The 19,135-nt window shown below is 40.0% G+C and overlaps 3 protein-coding genes across 12 annotated transcripts in view; all 3 read left to right on the top strand.

Annotated features, from left to right (window-relative positions):
• Nucleotides 1-2,211: 2,211 nt before the first annotated feature.
• Nucleotides 2,212-8,382, top strand: arr3a (arrestin 3a, retinal (X-arrestin)). The gene is made up of 17 exons (XM_069145559.1): nt 2,212-2,226; nt 3,552-3,582; nt 4,468-4,498; nt 4,604-4,664; nt 4,753-4,797; nt 4,912-5,102; nt 5,583-5,642; nt 5,757-5,833; nt 5,954-6,089; nt 6,208-6,292; nt 6,387-6,459; nt 6,560-6,697; nt 6,894-6,977; nt 7,089-7,112; nt 7,217-7,266; nt 7,418-7,442; nt 8,264-8,382. The coding sequence occupies exons 2-16, from the start codon at nt 3,575-3,577 to the stop codon at nt 7,420-7,422; spliced, it is 1,068 nt and encodes a 355-aa protein (XP_069001660.1). The 5' UTR covers nt 2,212-2,226; nt 3,552-3,574; the 3' UTR covers nt 7,423-7,442; nt 8,264-8,382.
• Nucleotides 8,383-9,515: 1,133 nt separating this feature from the next.
• Nucleotides 9,516-12,384, top strand: znrd2 (zinc ribbon domain containing 2). Its single transcript, XM_069146101.1, has 4 exons — nt 9,516-9,570; nt 10,027-10,178; nt 10,288-10,372; nt 10,938-12,384. The coding sequence occupies exons 1-4, from the start codon at nt 9,555-9,557 to the stop codon at nt 11,402-11,404; spliced, it is 720 nt and encodes a 239-aa protein (XP_069002202.1). The 5' UTR covers nt 9,516-9,554; the 3' UTR covers nt 11,405-12,384.
• A 3,198-nt stretch (nt 12,385-15,582) lies between these two features.
• Nucleotides 15,583-19,135, top strand: part of LOC138196239 (plectin-like) — a 28,643-nt gene continuing 25,090 nt past the window's right edge. For 5 of the 10 annotated variants that reach the window (XM_069146091.1, XM_069146093.1, XM_069146094.1 and 2 more), the window contains exon 1: nt 15,586-16,603. In XM_069146091.1, the coding sequence (XP_069002192.1) occupies nt 16,500-16,603 (104 nt within the window). In that variant the 5' untranslated portion in view covers nt 15,586-16,499. Of the gene's footprint in view, nt 16,604-19,135 lie in introns of all 10 variants that reach the window. The other 5 variants (XM_069146096.1, XM_069146095.1, XM_069146100.1 and 2 more) reach the window with 4 other exon arrangements.

The following is a 19,135-nucleotide window of genomic DNA, read 5'->3' as shown; positions in this document are numbered from 1 at the left end:
GATTAAGATTTTACAGATGAAGTGGATTATGGGCAGAGAATCTGTGTATCTGAGTGCATTCATTTCTTTTACCTGTAATAAGGTGCTTAGATTCAGTTTCGTCTTTCTTTTAGTCATTATACATTTACAACCCACGTCTTTGTCTGTCACTTTTTCTCCTTCAATATCAGTTTCAGTCAACCCACTTAGTGATGCCAAAGCAAGTTTGTTTCACACATCTATCAACACAATTTTGATTACATTTTGTAAATTTGCACCAAATACTTTGAAGAAGATCTAAATAACACATTAATATTTTAAGATATAGTTGATGCTTAACATACAGTATGTTATATCAGAGAATCCAAAGTCCAACCATTCTGCCTCCATCTCTTTTTATTTGTATACAAATGAGGGGGGAATGGGTTAGACAGGCACTCATTGGTTTAAAAGGGACATGCTCCTCCGACGGAATCCCATTGTCACGTTGTGTTTAGGTTGATGTGAACCAAACACAGCTTACCGGAAGCAGACAAAAAAAGTGCTCAGTATGAACGCAACGTGACTAGTTCTATAAAAACCTGAGCCTGTTATTTAGGCTCCATTGTATCTTGTCCAGTTCACCCAAATAGGTGTAGGTCCTGTAGGGGAAGCACAATGTTGTGAAAGCAAGACCATTCATACAACCACGGAAATGTTTTGTCTGCTTCATTGATTAACTTCTTCCAATTGAAGCTTTATTTTCCCATTGCATCAGATAGGCTACATTAAAGTAGCCTAAGCAACGGTAAAGCTGATAAAGCGCTCATATAACACTTCACCTGCACAGTCTCTATATTTTGATTTGTGCTAGCTCTGCTGACCTTGGGTGAACTTTAACTCTTTTGTCATGTCATCCTCCCATTCTCCATATTTTTCTTCACTTTAATAATGACAATAATATAATACTTTTTTTTTGTTGTTTAAATATGTCCATCAGGCTTGCAAGCTGTGACATTATCCTGTTTCCTCTCAAATCTTTCAACATGAGCTTGTTATAACGGACCTGTTGGAGGATTCTTTGGGTTTCAAAGGTCAAAGGGAATTTGTGTAATTCTGTCTAATCTCTGGCACGTTTGAGACGCTGTCAAATAAGTAATCTTCCTTGATGCTACCATATTGCGTATAATGGGACTGGCAACTGTTAATCTGGTGAGATCAGACAGACTGGAATACTGAGAATCTGCACACTGCTCCTTAGAAGCTTAACCTTTTAAAAACACACCTATGTTTTAGGCCTTTGCTCGAAAATTGCATACCCATAATCAAAAGAGTATATCTCCACAACCACAAGGTCTATTTGAATAATGTTGGTGTAATAATAAAGGGAACACTTGTGATATTCGTTCAGATGTGCAAATATCAGTATATATGTCCATATTTTAATAATAGTTTTGCTGAGTCTTCTACCTGGCCCCCAATTGGGGGCTTCTAGGGCTTGAAAGGTTAAAATATTACACAGACTTTATTTTTACCTTCGTTACACACTTTTCAAATGTTTTTTAAATGTGTTTATTCCCTAAACAGAACAAAAAAGGTAAACCTTTGTTTACTGTCCTCTTTTAGACCAAATCCTCTGATTACAGTAAGGAACGTTTCCTTGTTGTGTAGAAAACAAATTAACTCAACAGACAATACAGGGAAATTCCCCAGCTGCTTGATCTCAATCAACAACTCAGCATGAGCTTTTGTTTAAAGGTACAGCACACAGATAAGGCTAATAATAGCAGGATAAATGCTATTATTAAACATATTATTTTGAGGCAAACTTCACACCAGACTTCCTGATAAAAAAGTCAAAATGACTCTCTTCAGAGAAATGAACCTCGGTTTCAAAAGGCCTTTAGCTTTATAACCCTGATTTAGTCTCTTCTCTGAATTAGAAAGGACTTGATTTCTTGTTTTGTGGAGGTGCAGAGAGGAATTATCAGCCTACTACTACCACCGCTATGTGGCGACTGTGTTGTTGTATTCCTGTCCCTGTCAATTAGCTGGCTGGTATTTTTAAACCCTTTGTAGTCCAAAAAAGATAGTCTCTGATTGCCTTACTGGATTACGAAGCAGGCAATGAAAGCAATAATGAACCAGTTAAGCCTGAATGATGCACATTGGGAGGCTGCAAATATAAAAAGGAAGCTCAACTGTTGTAGACCGCACTCTCAACTTACCCTGACACACTCCGCCAAGGTCCCAGACAACTGAGAAGAGGTAAGACTCCTTCAATTTCATAGATGGATGGGCTAAGGGATATCGTTGTAATTATAATGATGAAACACAGTTGAAGATGCATTTTACCTTTCTAAATTGAGTACATTGAAGAGGGGGAAAAAAAAAAAAAAGACTCTTTCTTGAAATACTTTTTGTTTGACGGTACTTAATTGCAACTGTAATGCAAGACGACAAATGCAGACAGATATTAGTTTAAATAACAAAGTGATTTTTTTTACATGTGTACTAGATTCTTTGCAGCTAAAACCACCGTTAATTGTGCTGAACTGAGCAGTAATAACAATTCTACATTATTGTAAAATATAACAGGTCAATGAAAAAAACAAAGAAATGAGCATTAAATGTTAAATATTACGGTTTGTTATGTTTGAAGAAATTGGTTGAAAGACACATAATGATGACTTGTTTCATTATTGTTCAGATTAGCTGCTTTGTCATGCCATACTATATGTAAAATGCTGTGGATATATTTCACAGCTATCAGACAATCAGAGGTGAGGCGTGCGGTGGTGCTGTACCTCTCCAAGGTGCTGAAGTGTGTAGGTAGTTTGTGTTCCTGAATACACACAGGGACATGGCTTTAGACTGGAGGTTCCAACTGAACCACACAAGTTATCACTCTCCTCGGCCATCTGCATGTAGACAACACAGCAACCTCCGTACATAATCCTGGAACTTTTTCAAGCTTAAAATGGGAAATGCAAGGGGGTTAGATGAAGGAAACTGTATTCACTCTTGTATTCCTTCCCACTTTGAAGAAAAGCCACTGACTGTTTCAAGAAGTCATCCTCAGTACTGTAGTAATGTAATGTAATAATCAGTAATGTAGCTCCCCTAACCTTTCAGTAATAATCCGTATTTTAAAGCCATAGAGGGCAACTGTCGGGACATAGTGTCCCTTAAGTCCAGGAATACTAGCCCAAAATACTGAATGCGTTTTATCCATTTAACTGCCCTTGAATAGTCCAGCAACTTGGTCACTCCTGTTACGCTGAAAGGGAAACACAATGTGACATAATCGTGGGTCTGATATAAATCTTTAGTGTTTGTTGTGATGCCTGTGCCTTCTGGATGGACTCCAGTTTGCAGGGAATAACAGATTTGGCTCAGGAGCCCTAAAACCAATGGCTTAATCTTATCGCATGAGGATTAACCTTCTCTACCCGCAAAACAAAATATCACCCCAGCTGCTAGAGAGTGGACAGTTGGTGAGGGATCAATGTGTCATTCATCATTTTTGACAGATGGTGTGACCTCTTGATGATCTAAAGTTACATGTGTTTTTCTTTCTTTTCTTCCAACAGAACTCTTCGAAACATCTTCAGAGATGGCAAAGTAAGTGTTGTTTTCATTTTGTTATTTTCTCTATCCCCTCAAACGTAATTTACTTTACTTTAACCTGAGAAGAGGTCATGAACTCCTTCTGTGCTTCAACCTCTCACTCCTCATGCCTCAACATCCCAAATACAAACGTCTAACTGGAAACACTGAGGCCTTTTTCTAAAAAGAACTGAAAGAAGGTGGAAAGTTGGCAATAAAAACTGTAATCGCTTTTAAAACTGTAAGCCTCAGAGCTTGTGGCCGGCCAGCACCTAAAAGTAGTTTTAAAGTATTTATTTAAGGTTTGCAAAGGCTTAGTCAGTTGATACGTCGTTTGAAATGTAGTTTCAGACAGCAACACGGGTAATGAGCTTTTTCTGATCACACTTGTAATCAGCTATTTGGGACTTCTTTCACTCCGTGTATCCCCCTCCCCTGAGCCAGTCTCTCAATCTGGGCAGCACAAGGTAAAGCTGCTCCACACTTAGCTATTCCTAACTGGATAAAGAGGGAAAAGGGATTACTGGCCCTTCTGCTGCATGCCAATAAACCTTCTTTACCTTCAGAATCTAAAATTAATCATTATTTTATCTGGTTAATCCTGACAGTAACTCTGTCAGTGGATTTAGTCTGCTTTAAGAGCACGCGCAGGAAGTTCTGCAACATTACTGAGCTTTTCGTACATAGCAGGCTGTTTCACCTCTGGTTGTTGTGACTAAAGAAGAAAGCAGCAAAGGATGGAGGAAATAATGATGGAAAATGAGATGAATTTAAGAAGCAAATCAGTGGAGTGAAAATAAATACATGTTTTGATATCAGCCTTCAAGCTAATTTCATGGATTAGTTTCTGAGGGAATGAGAAAGGGTCCTAAATTGGTGTTTATCTTCCTTTTTTCACAGGGTTTTCAAGAAGACCAGTGGAAATGGAGGGGTAAGTCTAATTGTCTTGTTTTTAACATTTTTCATCGATGCCAAATGAGTAAAAAAAAGCCAGCGCCTGAAATACTAAATGGCTCTCCTTCCTTCTGTCTGACAGCTGACCCTCTACCTGGGCAAGAGAGACTATGTGGACCACTTGCCCAAGGTGGACATAGTTGGTACGTTCCTCCTTCAGTGTCTATGTGTGTGTGCATCTGAATGGTCAGGATGTTAAACATAACAGTGTGTGTACCGACACCTTTTCAGATGGAGTTGTAAAGCTGGACACGTCAGACTTTGGAGACAGAAAAGGTAACATCATGACAAAAGTTCAATTTTTTTTAAAATACTAAACTTTGTTGGGAGTACTTTTGAAGAAGCAAGTGATCATAACAAAATAATGAATTTACTCTTGGGTGCTAACAGTGTGGATGCAGCTGGCATGTGCCTTCCGTTATGGTAGTGATGACCTGGACGTGATGGGCCTGTGCTTCAGAAAGGACATCTGGATCCAGCAGACCCAGCTCTACCCTGAGGTCATAAGGCCCACTCTGAGCCCGATGCATGAGACCCTGATGAAGAAGGCCGGAGACAACGCATACCCGTTCTCTTTTGAAGTATGCGATTATCAAGTGTGACAAGTTTAACCTTTGGTGTTTAGACTGAAATTGAAAAGTTTGTTTTATAAACTATTCATGGACACATTGTTTTAATATAATATTATATTGAGTATTTCATAGTAAAAATTACATTTTTACATCGCTCCAGTTGGCCTCATTGACCCCATGTTGAGCTTAATATAAAAACAGTGACAAGACAGATTTCTTAAAATGCTTATTCAATACATGAATAATCTTAAAAGGAACTAAACATGTTTGAAATGAACTACAAAATAAAATAAAGTAAGACATTCTCAAATTCTCTTCACAACTTGAAAAAAACAACCTTATTCATAAGAAGTTGGGGGCCTAAACACAGATACTCGTTTTAAAATCCTGTTCATCCATTTAAATGCAGTCTCAAAGCTATATTTTATTTTGTGACTGAAAAGATAAAATCTTCTGTTTAGTCACAAATGTTCCTCTTTGTCTGTTTAGATTCCCAGCAACCTGCCATGCTCAGTGTCTCTGCAGCCCGGACCGGAAGACAATGGGAAGGTAAACCATCTTGTTAATCTGCCAACCCTTTAAATTAATTAAACCGCATCCCATGAATTTAGTATGGAATGGTTAAATATTACAGCTGCTGACTGTTTTCATTTTCCTTTGCAGGCCTGTGGTGTCGACTTTGAGGTCAAAGCTTATCTTGCTAAAGAAAAGTGTAGCCCTGATGAGAAAATTGAGAAGAAGTAAGTGCAAATTTCTGCACCTGTTCTCCCTCATCTTTCATCTTTCAGCGGTTTTCCCCACTAATCTGCCAAGATCCTGTTTTTTTTTCTTCTTCACCCATCTCTTCTTCCGCCCGACAGGGACACCGCTCGCCTTATCATTCGTAAGATCCAGTACGCACCCTCTCAGATGGGAGCCGGGCCCAAGGCTGAAATCTGCAAAAGCTTCATGATGTCCGAAAAGCCCGTTCATCTAGAAGCTTCAATGGAGAAAGACGTAAAGTCACAATTTTATTATTAAGTCTTTTTTTCACCTCATTCTGTAGGCAACATCAACAGACTGACCGTAAAATATCTGTAGTAATACTGACTGTATAAATTTGGGTTTTCCACAGCTCTACTATCATGGTGAACCCATCCCAATCAAAATCAAAGTCAATAACGAGAGCAACAAAACAGTGAAGAAAATCAAAATCTCTGGTGGGTACCTCTGATAATACAAATGCTTTTAAACAAATTTCATTCTGTGACTGTTACAAAAAAAACATGTATCTTCATTTCCCTCCTCTCACAGTGGAACAAACCACAGACATCGTCCTCTACTCAGCAGATAAATACACCAAGACTGTTCTTAACCAGGAGTTTGGGTAGGTGGACAGGAAATTGAAGAGTACAACAAATATCACAGAGACAAAATGCTATTACATATTTTGGTATGTTTCTGTATATATATTTATTCCTCTACAGAGAGACAGTGGAGTCCAATGGCACCTACGAAAACACCCTGACCATCACTCCCCTGCTGGCTGATAACAAGGAGAAAAGAGGTTTGGCACTGGACGGACGACTGAAGGACGAGGACACCAACTTGGCCTCCACCACTATGTAAGTGCACTGACACAGCACTAAAGCACTAAAGCAGAATTTACACTGCACCCTTGCGCACAGGGCATTTGCCACTTTGTAGTCTTACATAGTAACTTTGCTTGCATGCCACTGAGCATCCACAATGTCTTATAGGAGGACACGTAACTTAATAAACCTTCTAATCCTTCAAATCCCTGTAATTCCTCCTTCAAAGGCTGCGACAGGGTGTAGAAAAAGAGGTGTTGGGGATCCTTGTTTCCTACAAGATTAAAGTAAACCTGATGGTGGCTGGAGGAGGGTGAGTCTGTTTCTGTTTGAGCATTTTTGTGCGCAAGTGAAGTCTATTAAAAATTAAACAGAATGAACTAGGCTAAAACTAACTCTTGATGTCCCTGTTGTCCTCATATAGCCTGCTTGGTGGCCTCACTTCCAGGTGAGTAGCATCCATTAGGGATTTTATCACAGCCCATACAGCCAATTGGCAGTGATTGACAACTGTCCGTCTGTTCTGATTGTCTGGCTCATTTTTCTCTGCAGTGATGTCACAGTGGAATTGCCGTTTATGCTCATGAACCCCAAGCCTGAAGGTACGTTTTCTAACAACACAGCGTTTGTCTGTTGTTACTGTCACCTGTTTATACTCTGTTATATATATACTCATGATGAACCCTCTCATCTGATTATATTCTTCTTCTTTTTTTTTCTTTTTTTTATTAACCTCCCTTCCCAACTGAGCAGAGTAAGGACCATCACACACACCAGTGTAAGTAATCTATAATACATTGTTCTTTTATATTAGTGCTGAGCATAAATTCAACTGAGAGGTGATATTTTTTGACATTTCTTTTATGAATGCTGTTATTTGATGATAATATCAGCCTTTTTTATTATTTGTTTATTTATGTTGAAGTTCCTCTCTTACAGTGTCTTGAACAAAAGCTCCCCCCATATTCAAGTTGAGCTTAAAGACTATTGTATTTTGATCTCCTGGCTGTTTCCCTGTTTGCATGTTTGGAATTTGTTCGGATGTTTTAAGTGGATATGTATTTTATATCACTTTATACCTCTATTTCAGAAGCTACAGTGCATTGGGTTAATAACTTTAGTTACCTGTTGCTTTGCAGAGTCAAGTTAATAATACAAAATTGTTAAGTATTATAATTACTATTATTTTAGGTTACGACAACACTTTTTAACCCCCAAGGGGAATGCAACATTAAAGTGATGTACACTTGATGCACCAATAGTTGGCAATACAATTACTTTTACATGAGTAAAAGATCCCAGCACATTTTCAACCCTTGACATGATCCTGTGAATAAAATAATAATAATTGAGTATTATTATATATTATTTGAAGATTATTGCTCTTTTTCCTTTGATACGTTCCTGTAAATAAAGTTTGGTGATCACCCATATATAAATGAATGTGATTATTGCTCTTTTTCCTTTGATACGTTCCTGTAAATAAAGTTTGGTGATCACCCATATATAAACTTAATGTGTAACGTTTCATTTTCATGGATGTATTCTGTATAAATGCAGTGATGTAACTTCTCCTTGTGTTTACTTCCGCCCATGCAGAGAGGATGTTACCATGGAGGTTGAGACGACACCCACAGAAAGATGGAAGACAACAAAGGGAGGTGACACAGGACAAAGAAGAATGTGACCGTTGTAATGAAACCAAAGAACAAAGTAACTCAAGAGAACGACCTTTTTAACACTCCAAGAGATAACATCAGTCTCCTCACAGATGTTGTTGTTGTTGTTGTTGTTGTTGTTTTTGTTGTTGAATTACTATCATTTAGCTATAGGGGTTTTAGACACCAAGGACTTCTGTAGGAAAACACACATGAATGTACACACTAATTATTATTTGCCCATATTAGGAGTGGAAGAAAATAGGAGATCAGTTTGGAACCCATAAAAGCCATGTCTCTTTGACTGCTGTGATCTATTATTTTTAATTGTGGTTTTTTTTTTCTGTGAAATGTACAAGAGTATGATTTTGACTGAACATGTCAAATATCACAAAATAATAAATAAAATAATTTAATAAAAGGAACTTTCTTGGTTTCTTTCTTTCTTTCTTTCTTTCTTTCTTTCTTTCTTTCTTTCTTTCTTTCTTTCTTTCTTTCTTTCTTTCTTTCTGTCAGTCAGCTCACAGCACTTTGTATTCTGGTAGTTGATTTTTCTATATGAGTTCGTGTAGAGTGATTACATGTTAGTGGGTGTAGCACCACTTTGGGACAAGACCCCGGGCTCATTCTGATGTCTCTCTCTGTGGTGCTGAAACTTTCTAACTCTACTCTACGTGTTTCTCTGCATATAACAGTGTTGAAAATGAATACCGACCCTGTTCAACGCTCTGTATTAATTTTAGACTGCGGTTTTATACCAAGGCCTTTTAAAGTTGACTGTATAACAGTATTATTATTGTGGATGTCCATGAGTTAGCTACTAGTTTTTATTTGATTTTTTTTTAACACCCATGGCTATTAATAGTTGGACTGTGTAACATCTCTGAAGTATTTTCTTCCAAAATAGATAAACCGTCATACAATCTACAATCTGTTCAAAACTGTTACCATAAACAAACAGAGAACTGATCTGGAAAAAAAAAAAAAAAAACACCACCGAGCTTTCTCTTTATGGAAAGGGAATGATTGGATCATTGAGAGAAAAAAAAAAAGGGGGCTACGAAGGCGTGTACTTCCAATCCAATTAAAAACAAATGCATATTCATGAGCGGGAAGGAGGAGGTGTTTTCCATCAGCAGAGGGCAGCAGCTCAATTTGGTCCCTTTTATAAACGAAGAAGACGCTGGACGGTTCTGACGTCATTACGCAACAACGCGCAGCACTGAAGCAACATGGCTTTGAATGGAGGTTTGTGAACTTCTGTACGAGCTAACTTGGGGGGGACATTTCTCGTATTTTACTCGCGTCGTCGCTAAAGAACAAATTTGGCACCCGCGTAGGCAGCGATTCTCACGTGTTTGCTTTATTCTTGCCGAGTTTAGTCGTCGCTACTGTGAACGTTTCCTCAGCGAAGACGTCAGCCCGGTGGATTTGCTAGCTAGCTTGTCACTATTCCCCCAGCGCGGCTGTGATAGTCACTTTTCAACAACATGATATTGAAGAAATATTTTTTTTTTAAAAAGAAGATTTAAGAGTCTAATTCTAACGAAACCGCAGCGGAGACGGACTACGTCCAACCGCATGTTCACAGCGTTGCCGAGCACCGTTCAGAAACACCAAAACACATTTAGATAAAAAAAAAATGTTTGTTTTGTTGTTGTTTGTTTGTTTGTTTGTTTGTTTGTTTGTTTTACTGACCCGCAGGCGAAGATGACTTTGAGTGGGAGCCTCCGTCAGAGGCCGAGATGAAGGTTATCCAGGCTCGCAGGGAGCGACAAGACAAAATCAGCAAGCTGATGGGTGGTTACCTGCTGAAAGGCTACAAGATGCTGGGAGACTGCTGTGACGTGTGCGGGGTGAGTGAAGTGGATCCTGTTGGGGTTTTTTTTTTTTTTAGAGAGCAGCAGCAGTGGTGGTGGTGGTGGCCAAATCACGTCGTAAATACGTGTTGCTGTCTACTTCCAGACAATTCTTCTTCAGGACAGACAGCAAAAACACTACTGCGTCTCGTGTCAGGAGCTGGACTCTGATGTGGACAAGGACAACCCTGGTATATATATATATATGCAACTCGCACACTCCTCTAAAACACGGGAGGCATAAATACACAAGCTGTTTTGTTGTGTTTTTTTGTTTTTTTTGAGGTTGTAAATAATGATTTGTGTTGAGCGTTGGTTAATCTGTTGAATATTTTTCTAGGTTAATCAATTATTTATTGGGTTTTAAAATGAAAACGGTTTTCCCAAAGCCCAACCCGCAGCCTATTTTGTCTTTTTTTTTTTTTTTTTTTTGGTCCCGTCCAACAGCGGACGCGCACAAAATAATATTCTGTTAATTTATAATGGATGGCTAATGGTACCAGAAATGTGAGCATTTAAAAAGCTGAAATCTGTGTGCTTTCTTTCATCAAAAAAAAAATGGCTCAACATGATTAACCGATTTATGAAAACAGATGGCGGTTAAGTTTCTGTCGGTCAGCTCTTCGGAGTCTTTTCTTCCATCGCTGCTCCTGTTTGTGCCTTTTGTAGAGGTACCTGCTGTTGTTACTGACGTCTTCCCTCCCTCCCTCCCTTCCTTCCTTCCTTCTTTCTTTCCTTCCTCTCCACTCCTCTCAGCTCTGAATGCACAGGCTGCGTTGTCCCAGGTGAGAGAAAGGCAGCTTGCAGCGCAGTCGCTTGCACCGTCCCCGTCCCCGTCCTCGTCCCTGTCCCCGTCCCTGTCCCCTGAACTCATTGGAGTTCCCTGCAACAGTCAGGCAATCGTGTCGGTCCCTCAGCCCAGACCGGAGCACTGCGAGGGGGCTGCCGCGGGGGGAAGAGCCCCTCTGCCTCCGCCTGCTGTCCCTCCTCCTCCGACTCCCGCCCCCGTCGCGGCCCCGGCGCCCGCTCGTCCCTCGGTTTGCCCGCAGATCGCCGCCATCCGACCCGCGTTGCAAGAAGCGGAGGAAGCCGTTCTCGCCAAACTTCGTTGGGCCACCACCCAGTTAGAGAGTTCACCCTCCCTGGAGGCGAGTATCCAGCTGTGCAGCCTCATCACCAGCTGTGCCAACTCGCTGCGCAGCCTCAAGCAGCTCAGCCAGTAGACACGGACACCGCGGAGTAATAGGAACGCTGTTTCTACCTGCCTCTGTCTTGGAGAACTGACTCTGGTTCAGCGTCTCTCTCTTTGGCTGAATCCTTGCTTAGAGATGAAATTGGTCAGAAAATGCACTTGAAATAGGATTTAAATGTCAAAAGTGCAAAGGTTACTGTTGGGTTCATGTAGTTTTTGCAGCTGGCAGGAAATTCATGTTGTGTTCATATTACTGTTTTGTCCATTTTTGAGTTATAATATATTATAATTACAAACATTTAACCTTTTGCTTGAGCACATTAATTGTCCGTATTCATTTTGAAGCCCCTGGCTATTAACACTTAAATAAGGCTTGATCTATTTACCACAGGAAAATAATGCAAACATTTGTCCACAGTTGGTTGGCTCTGGTTAATCCAGAATGAATGACTTTTTTTCTTTTCTTTTCTTTTTTTTTTTTTTTCTTCTTCTTTTTGATTTGGTATTTCTTTGTAAGTCGCAAAACAAAAGTTAAACTTCCAGTGCACACGTGCCTGTATTTTGTGTCTGTACAAGAGGAGTCTCTTTGCTGAGAGGCAACATAATGTCGGATTCTAAGACATCATTTATCACAGAAATGTATGCATGTCGAAATGTTGTAAATGCGCCAGTCCTCTTTCGTGACCCTGCCTTTTTCCCACGAATACATCTGTTTGCCGCTCAGTCTGACATTGTTATTGTCTCTGCAGATGTAAAGATGGTTATTATGTGCTGGCAGTTGTGAGGTTTTGCTTGGACATGTATTTAATGCATGACGGGGATCTTCACGTGACGATCGGATCAGACAAGGCGACATTCGGGAGTCAAACTCGTACTTCATTAAAAGCATTTAGAGTGAATCAACTTTGCATCTTTCGTCAATATATGGCACTTCATATTAGAAAAGCAGCTTCAGTGTTGATCAAGATAATGAAGAGTTTTCTAATGTACCAGAATAAAACATTTCCTGTCCAGGGAGTCATGCGCTTGTTTCTTTCCACAAGAGGGCGCCAAATGCAAAGAGCAGGTCCATAAAGTTTAATTAGAAAATGCTGCATGAAGCAAGTACAACTTGTGTTCCTGTCTCAACAGAAGTTTCCCCTGTTGCATGAGTATTGTCTTGTCTGGGATTTAATTGCTTTGGTAAGATGCGTGTCTTCATTGTGTCTTTAGCGTGATATCCCGAAATTAGAGGGATCAACTTCTCGCTTAAGTGGGATTTTAAAGATCTCTTAACGTTTCTGGAAAGCTGTCTGATTCCCACAAATAAGCATTACAGTTTTCTTTGGTCTCACCCTCTTTAACCTTCTCTAGAAGTTAATGATGTTTTAAATGGCTCGTACCCGTGTGTCTTTAATGTGATGTGTAAATTAATTGCCTAATTATGGCCAATGCATAGGATGTCAGTTCTTTGTTTGTTTGTTGTTGTTTTTTTTTTACCCCAAACATAGACGGCGGCGCTGGCACCTCCGGGCGGAGCAGGGGTCTGTCAGCGAACGCACCCACAGAAAGAGCAGGGTAAAAAAAAATGTTTTTAAAAAAACAAAAAACCCGGAAGTCATCTAGTCTACTTTTGCTTTGGAAGAGCGTATTTACATGACGCCGGTCGGTTCTGCGATGAGAAAACACGCAAACTACATATCAGGATCGGAAGATAACGTCCATAGTTAAACATCAACAAAATGTTTCTTTGAAAGAAAAATGGTGATGGTGTATGTTTAGATGATAACATTTAGTATTATTTATTATTTTTTTGTATTTACCTGGCTGTGTGCAAATCAAATGTCTGATGATTGGCTGCTATGACATAAAACAACACTAGAACTAGAACTCAACAGAAAGAGGACAAAAAAAAAAGAATAAATCAAAAGAGAGACAAGTAAGAATAAATACATTAATATATATATATTATCAAATATATCTCTGCCAAATCATCTACATGATATAATATGCTGCTTGCTTGGTATTGAAAATGAGCTGGAGGCATATTTCTTGGAATTATTGCGACATTGGTTGTGAATGCAGGTATGAGGAAAAATGTCAGACTCCCTGTGGTTTTTAAGTTAGTAATAATTCCTTTCTTACAAAATTCTCTTGTCATTTAGTGTCTTGACTGATGAACAGAAAGTTTACAACTAGCCTTTTTTTTAAAATTCTATTTCATTCTCAGAGCATTTGACACAGTTACACTCATTATTCTGAACTAAATATAGGAATTTATTTTAAAGCGATATTACACTTGTTGTTGTTGTTTTTTAAAACCAGACACAAACAAATATTCCTAATCAGATATTTCCCATTGATGCGTCCTACTTTGCAAAAGTTTTAGGCACTCGTTTGGATTCCCATTCGTCACAGTGGCACCAATCACCATCAGTCCCAGATGCATCCTGCTGCTTGACAATGACTAACAGTGTGTACAAGCTCTAAGCATTAGTTTATAAATAAGTAAAGTTCTCTGCAGCCATTTTGGAAATGTGGATTAAATGTTAATTAAGCACAATTAATTAAGCATGAACTTTGAAATACACTTTGCTTCCTTTTAAGAATTCTCTCATAACAAAACCAAGAAAAGTTGGCAGATTATAAAGGATCCCTTCTTCTTGGGGTCAAGGGTGAATCCTAATGGTATTCTGATCGGGGGTCTTGAATGCAGATGATTAAACTGTCACAATTCACAGTCTTTAACTCTTAAATTTGCTATTATTCACTACTATTATAATCAGTTTAGTAATTTTCGGACATATCTAATGTTACTGTGTTACTGTGCCAAACATTTAGAAACTATACAAGGTATTGGACCATCAAACTATGTGCTGTAACAAGTGTAGTCCCACTATTTGTCCAGGAAAATAGTATTTGATTATTAAACAAAATGTATCACAGTCTTCTGGACAGGTGTTATTTGGAAAAGCCTCTAAATGTTTAAAATAAAACTATAAACGTACAGTATTCCTGAATTGAAGGGAATCATGGGGGATGGTGTTACCAGCTATGACCAACAGGGGACGCACTGTCTCCGGTCACGTAGGAGAGCTCTTCCACTCCTGCAGGCCTCCTCCTCCTCTGAAGTCACGCTGAAAGAAGCAGCATTGGGAGGGGAACATTTGCTGTGGATGGGCGTTTGAGAAGAAAGTCTCACACTGTTGTCTATTTATAATCAACATATGTTGTGGATATTGTTAGAAATGTTTCTCCGTCCTTCTGAGTGACGGTTTAACAGTTCATGTTTTTGTGGTTATATTTCTTCTCACTGTCTCTGCCTCTATAGAGTAGATAACATGATCATTGCTGATCTTATCACACCCTATAGATGCTGTTAGTTAGTGAGTGATGGGTAAAATAGACAAGACATCAGACGGGAGGTAAGTCCAGTGGATGTCAAGTATACTGGCGTACAGCTGGCAAGACAATAAGCTATTATAGCGGGGGAGCTGCAGCACAATGACGGGTGAGATCAGCTCTTAAAGCTTGGAAATACCCCCCAAAAGTTGAGAAAAGAAACAAATGTGGGAACACAATTGAGCCAGCAGAAGAAATTGGGGAGGCGGGGGGAGGGGGGGGGGCGTGTTTCTGTTGCAGTAGGACGGTATGTGTCAGATTAAAAGCATAAAATGTGGTTTAAAGTAGTCGTGTTTCAAGTTCATTTACAAAGACATATGTTGCGGTAAAAGAAGCTATAGATAGTCTCAGTTAATAGATCAGTAAAGGAGCGAATATATCTCATGAGAGGTGTGTGTGTGTGTGTGTGTGTGTGTGTGCGCGCGCGCGCGTGTTTGTTCAGGGAGTGGACCGTGGCAATAGTGAAGCGCTGATCACTGGACCCACGGTGTAATATTAGACCCCATCTGAGTCATGAGAGAGTTGTCTCCCCACCCCACCCCCCACCCCCCCACCCCATCCCTGCTGCTGCTGCTGCCCCGCACTCCTCCACCCCAGCTGCCTCTGTCCATCCATCCATCCCCGCTCCCCCCCACCTAAAAATACACTCCTGCTCTCACTGAGGAAAATCCCTGTGCCTTGACACACGTACACACACACGCACGCACGCACACACACACACACACACACACACACACACACACACACACACGTTGACGAGAGACTCTCTGCAGTGGAAACTATTCCTCTAGTTAACTGGTATGAAACACTCTGGGGAAAGCTGGATGACGCAGCTGCAACTCAGGAAGTGACTTAAGTTATGATCTCAGTAACGAAAAAAAAAAAAAAAAAGAGGGAATTTTTTTTTTTATTGAAAAACATAGTGAATGCTTGCGCGATTCTCGCAGGAGTTGCGCGTTTACGGAGCAGATTAAAGTGAAACAGTCGGTCAGATAAGGTTGTTCAAGTGACATAGAAAGCCAGGATCAAAGTCTACAGGTATGACTGCGGACTGTTACCTCGGTGCCTTCACGCACTTCCCACAGGCAGCCAGATTAAAGGACTTTGCATACTGCCGCATCACCAGTCGACACTCTTTGCATATCCTGTCTCACTCTCTGCCTGTCTCTCTTATTACCGGCTGCTGTCAGTGAGGGAAAGAGGGGAGGGTGAGGTAGAGGAAGCAGACCTATATTACAATAACCCCGGGCTTGAGCAAGCACTGCTGTCTCCTTGTGAATTACTGCCAGAGAAAGAGAGAAAGAGCCAACTTGCCAATGAGAGCTCCTGCGGTTGTTTGGTTGGAACTTAAGCCTCATAGCTGGTGGTTTTTGTTTGTTTATTTGTTTGTTTTTGTTTTTTTTGCTTGAATGACAGCGAGCAGGGCGGAATAATCGGTTCCTCTTTGCTGGTGTTTTGTGTCTCTTGTGTTTACAGCTCTTACAGCAACCTATATTCATTTCGGTACATGGCGACATTTCTCTTTTTCTGTGTGCGTGATTCAACTTATTGCAAATGAGCGCAAGTCGCGGCTTGTGTGAGGTTCATCATCATCGTCATCATCATCAGTTGCAGCAGCAGAGGAGGAAGACGAAGGAAACCTTTTAAGGAGCAGAACCAGACAAAGTTGGATTATTGAGGTTTCCGGGGATTTCTTTCTTCCCCCCCCCCCCCCCCCCCTGTTTTGATACGTTTTAGAGGAAGTTATGACTTCGGTGTGGAAGAGACTGCAGCGAGTTGGTAAAAAGGCTTCAAAGTTCCAGTTTGTCGCTTCTTACCAAGAACTTGTTTTGGAGTGCACCAAGAAATGGTGAGTTTTAAGTTTATCTGTGCCATTTAAAAGTCTGTTGCTGTTTGAAATGTAAATAACCTCAAGACGCCGTGTTTTGTATATTATTAACCATAATAAAACGTCATTACTGCCATGTCCATTCTCATGTTGTGGGTTTTTCCGCGACATTAAGGAAGATGAGGGCGTCCCTCGTGTTGACCTGAACGTGAGAGTGGGTGCGGGTTCGATTCCCCTCCTCTCGTTGAGGTTTGACAGTCAACAGTCCACCATCAAAATCATTTCTTAACGACTCAAATGAAAGCACAGAAGCCAAATTAAGTAATTTACCACCACAGTAAGTCGAAAAAAGTGAGTGGCATGGTCACATTTACCAATGCAAACCGTAATAATGACAGACATTTAAACATTATGACAGTCAACGCTGTGACAGTGGCGTTTTCTGATCATTCCCTATTTAATTTGAAAATACGTAAACATTTAAGCAATCAGATCCAAGTGTTTGTGTACATTCTTCAGCAAGATTTACAGTTTACAATTTACTCACTACTGACAAACCTATTATTAGCCTATGAAATATAAACAGACACTTATCCTGTTGGTATTTTATTTCAAACTTGTAACCAAACCATTTCATCACTGTTCAATGTCTGTAGGGCTCTCCCCTCAGACTTAATTTCCTGTCATACCTAAAAAAAACATTTGGCACCTGGACCATGTACCATTATTTAGCACTTACATAAACTGACACAAAATTGAACGCAAAATAAATCTAAAGTTTTGACCTCAGGGGTCTACGGTCAAGTTTATAACCATCACTAAGCAGTTGTTGTTGTTTTTATCAGGATTTTTATCCTTTTTTTTTATTCTATTTTTTGGCGACTTTCTTTTTGATATGAACTGCTGGGAATTTGAAAAATCTCTGACATTTTGGATAAAGTACAGTTTCCTCCAGGAAAGTTTCTCCAGTATCTTTAAACTTTTGCCCTGATGTCAGTTCGGCCCACGTCTCACCGTCTTATCAGTTCAGATTACATTAAAGGATAGAATAATTGTGTAAGCGGCTTGTCGGCCGCACGATAAGAAACACAAATCAGTTTTTTGTCCAGCAGTGACTGATTGCTGTTGTCAATGAAGTTTCAGAGTCTGATCAGCAGCAAGAAGCTTGTGCTGTCTGCACACATGGTAGAGAAAGGACAGGTGAGTGACAACTCCCACATCCAGATTAAATCAAAGTTCATAAGTCTCTACCATTGTGCTGTTGAGACCTGGAAGCAAAAGTGAGGAACCACAGAGGGTTGGAGGAAGTGAGGAAACATCAGAGATTCATCTAAAGTTTCAGTCATGTTGAGGCACGTGTTGTTGCTCTTATGATTAAACTCCGTATCTGGTGTCAGAAGTGACTGACTCTTCATCATCAAACATCAGAGGCAGGAAATGAACCCTTTGGCTAGGTGGCTGGAGATGGGGGTTGGAAATGTCACACATCTGCGTACGAGTAGTATTTGTGTGCATGTGACTGTGTCTTTGGGGGTTGTTCTAATTTAGCACAATTGTTAAAACCATTGCTTTTCTTTGAGAAACATCGCCCACACAGACTACTGAGATGCATTTTAGACTTTGTTTAAGATGATTTGCTGCCACTTCACTGCTCCTGCTATTTGGTTGTTAGAGACCAAAAACAGAGCTAAAAATGAGAGAATATTGTCTATATTTTTGCCAGGTTTCCTAAAACACAACTCCAAATGAATGATAGTATTAGTCTGGTACTGGTGGTTGTTGTCATATTAACCTAAAAGAATGCAGTGTTGTCTTCCCATGCCTCTAAAACACGTATGTTTTATAGGTCAAGAAAGGTTTTGTGGATATATTACAGACAGGGCCAAAGATAAGAAGGCAAGCAGAAAATAACAAAGTTGATGTATACAGAGACAGTAAAGTAGCACAGACATAATTAAAGACTTAGCAACAAGACTATTTTTATGCAACACTAGGAATGCTTCATGTGACAAAACCATGAGAGAGGTTAGCGGGTAAGTTAGTAGTTCTGCTGAGGAAACAGCTGCATACAGAGTGTGTCTGTAAATGTTATTAGTGTAGCTACATATCACAAAATACCTAGTGGTGTGAACATTTCAACACGGAGCAGAGTTTATTCTTTTCAAGCTCACTATGTTTTCCACCTTTATATATCAGATTATATTTTCCTGTTATCTTGCTGCTTCCCCCCCCCCCCCCTCCCTCGTCTCTCCCCACCATCAACCCCCGCTCTCTGAGCCCTGCCAGACTATTTCTGAAGGCACTGCCGACCCCCTAACACACATACCACCTCAACACATGTGGACGCAAAACCCTCTTAGCTATGCTTGAACACTGATGCACAGAAACTTGAGACAATATTAAGCATCTATAAACTATTGCTCTTATTATACTGTTGAACGTGTTGAAATCATTTTAAAGATAATAAATTCAAAGTTAGCAGTGAAGTTTTAAGAGTATCATGAAATATGGTTCTTTTTTTGTTATTATCATGCTGGTATTATATTATGGCTC

This window comes from Embiotoca jacksoni, unplaced genomic scaffold, assembly GCF_022577435.1.
Source record: "Embiotoca jacksoni isolate LCO1_2020_lvr unplaced genomic scaffold, fEmbJac1.0.p SCAF_13, whole genome shotgun sequence".
In the NCBI taxonomy this organism is placed as follows: Eukaryota; Metazoa; Chordata; class Actinopteri; family Embiotocidae; genus Embiotoca; species Embiotoca jacksoni.
This window is presented reverse-complemented; position numbering and strand designations above follow the sequence as displayed.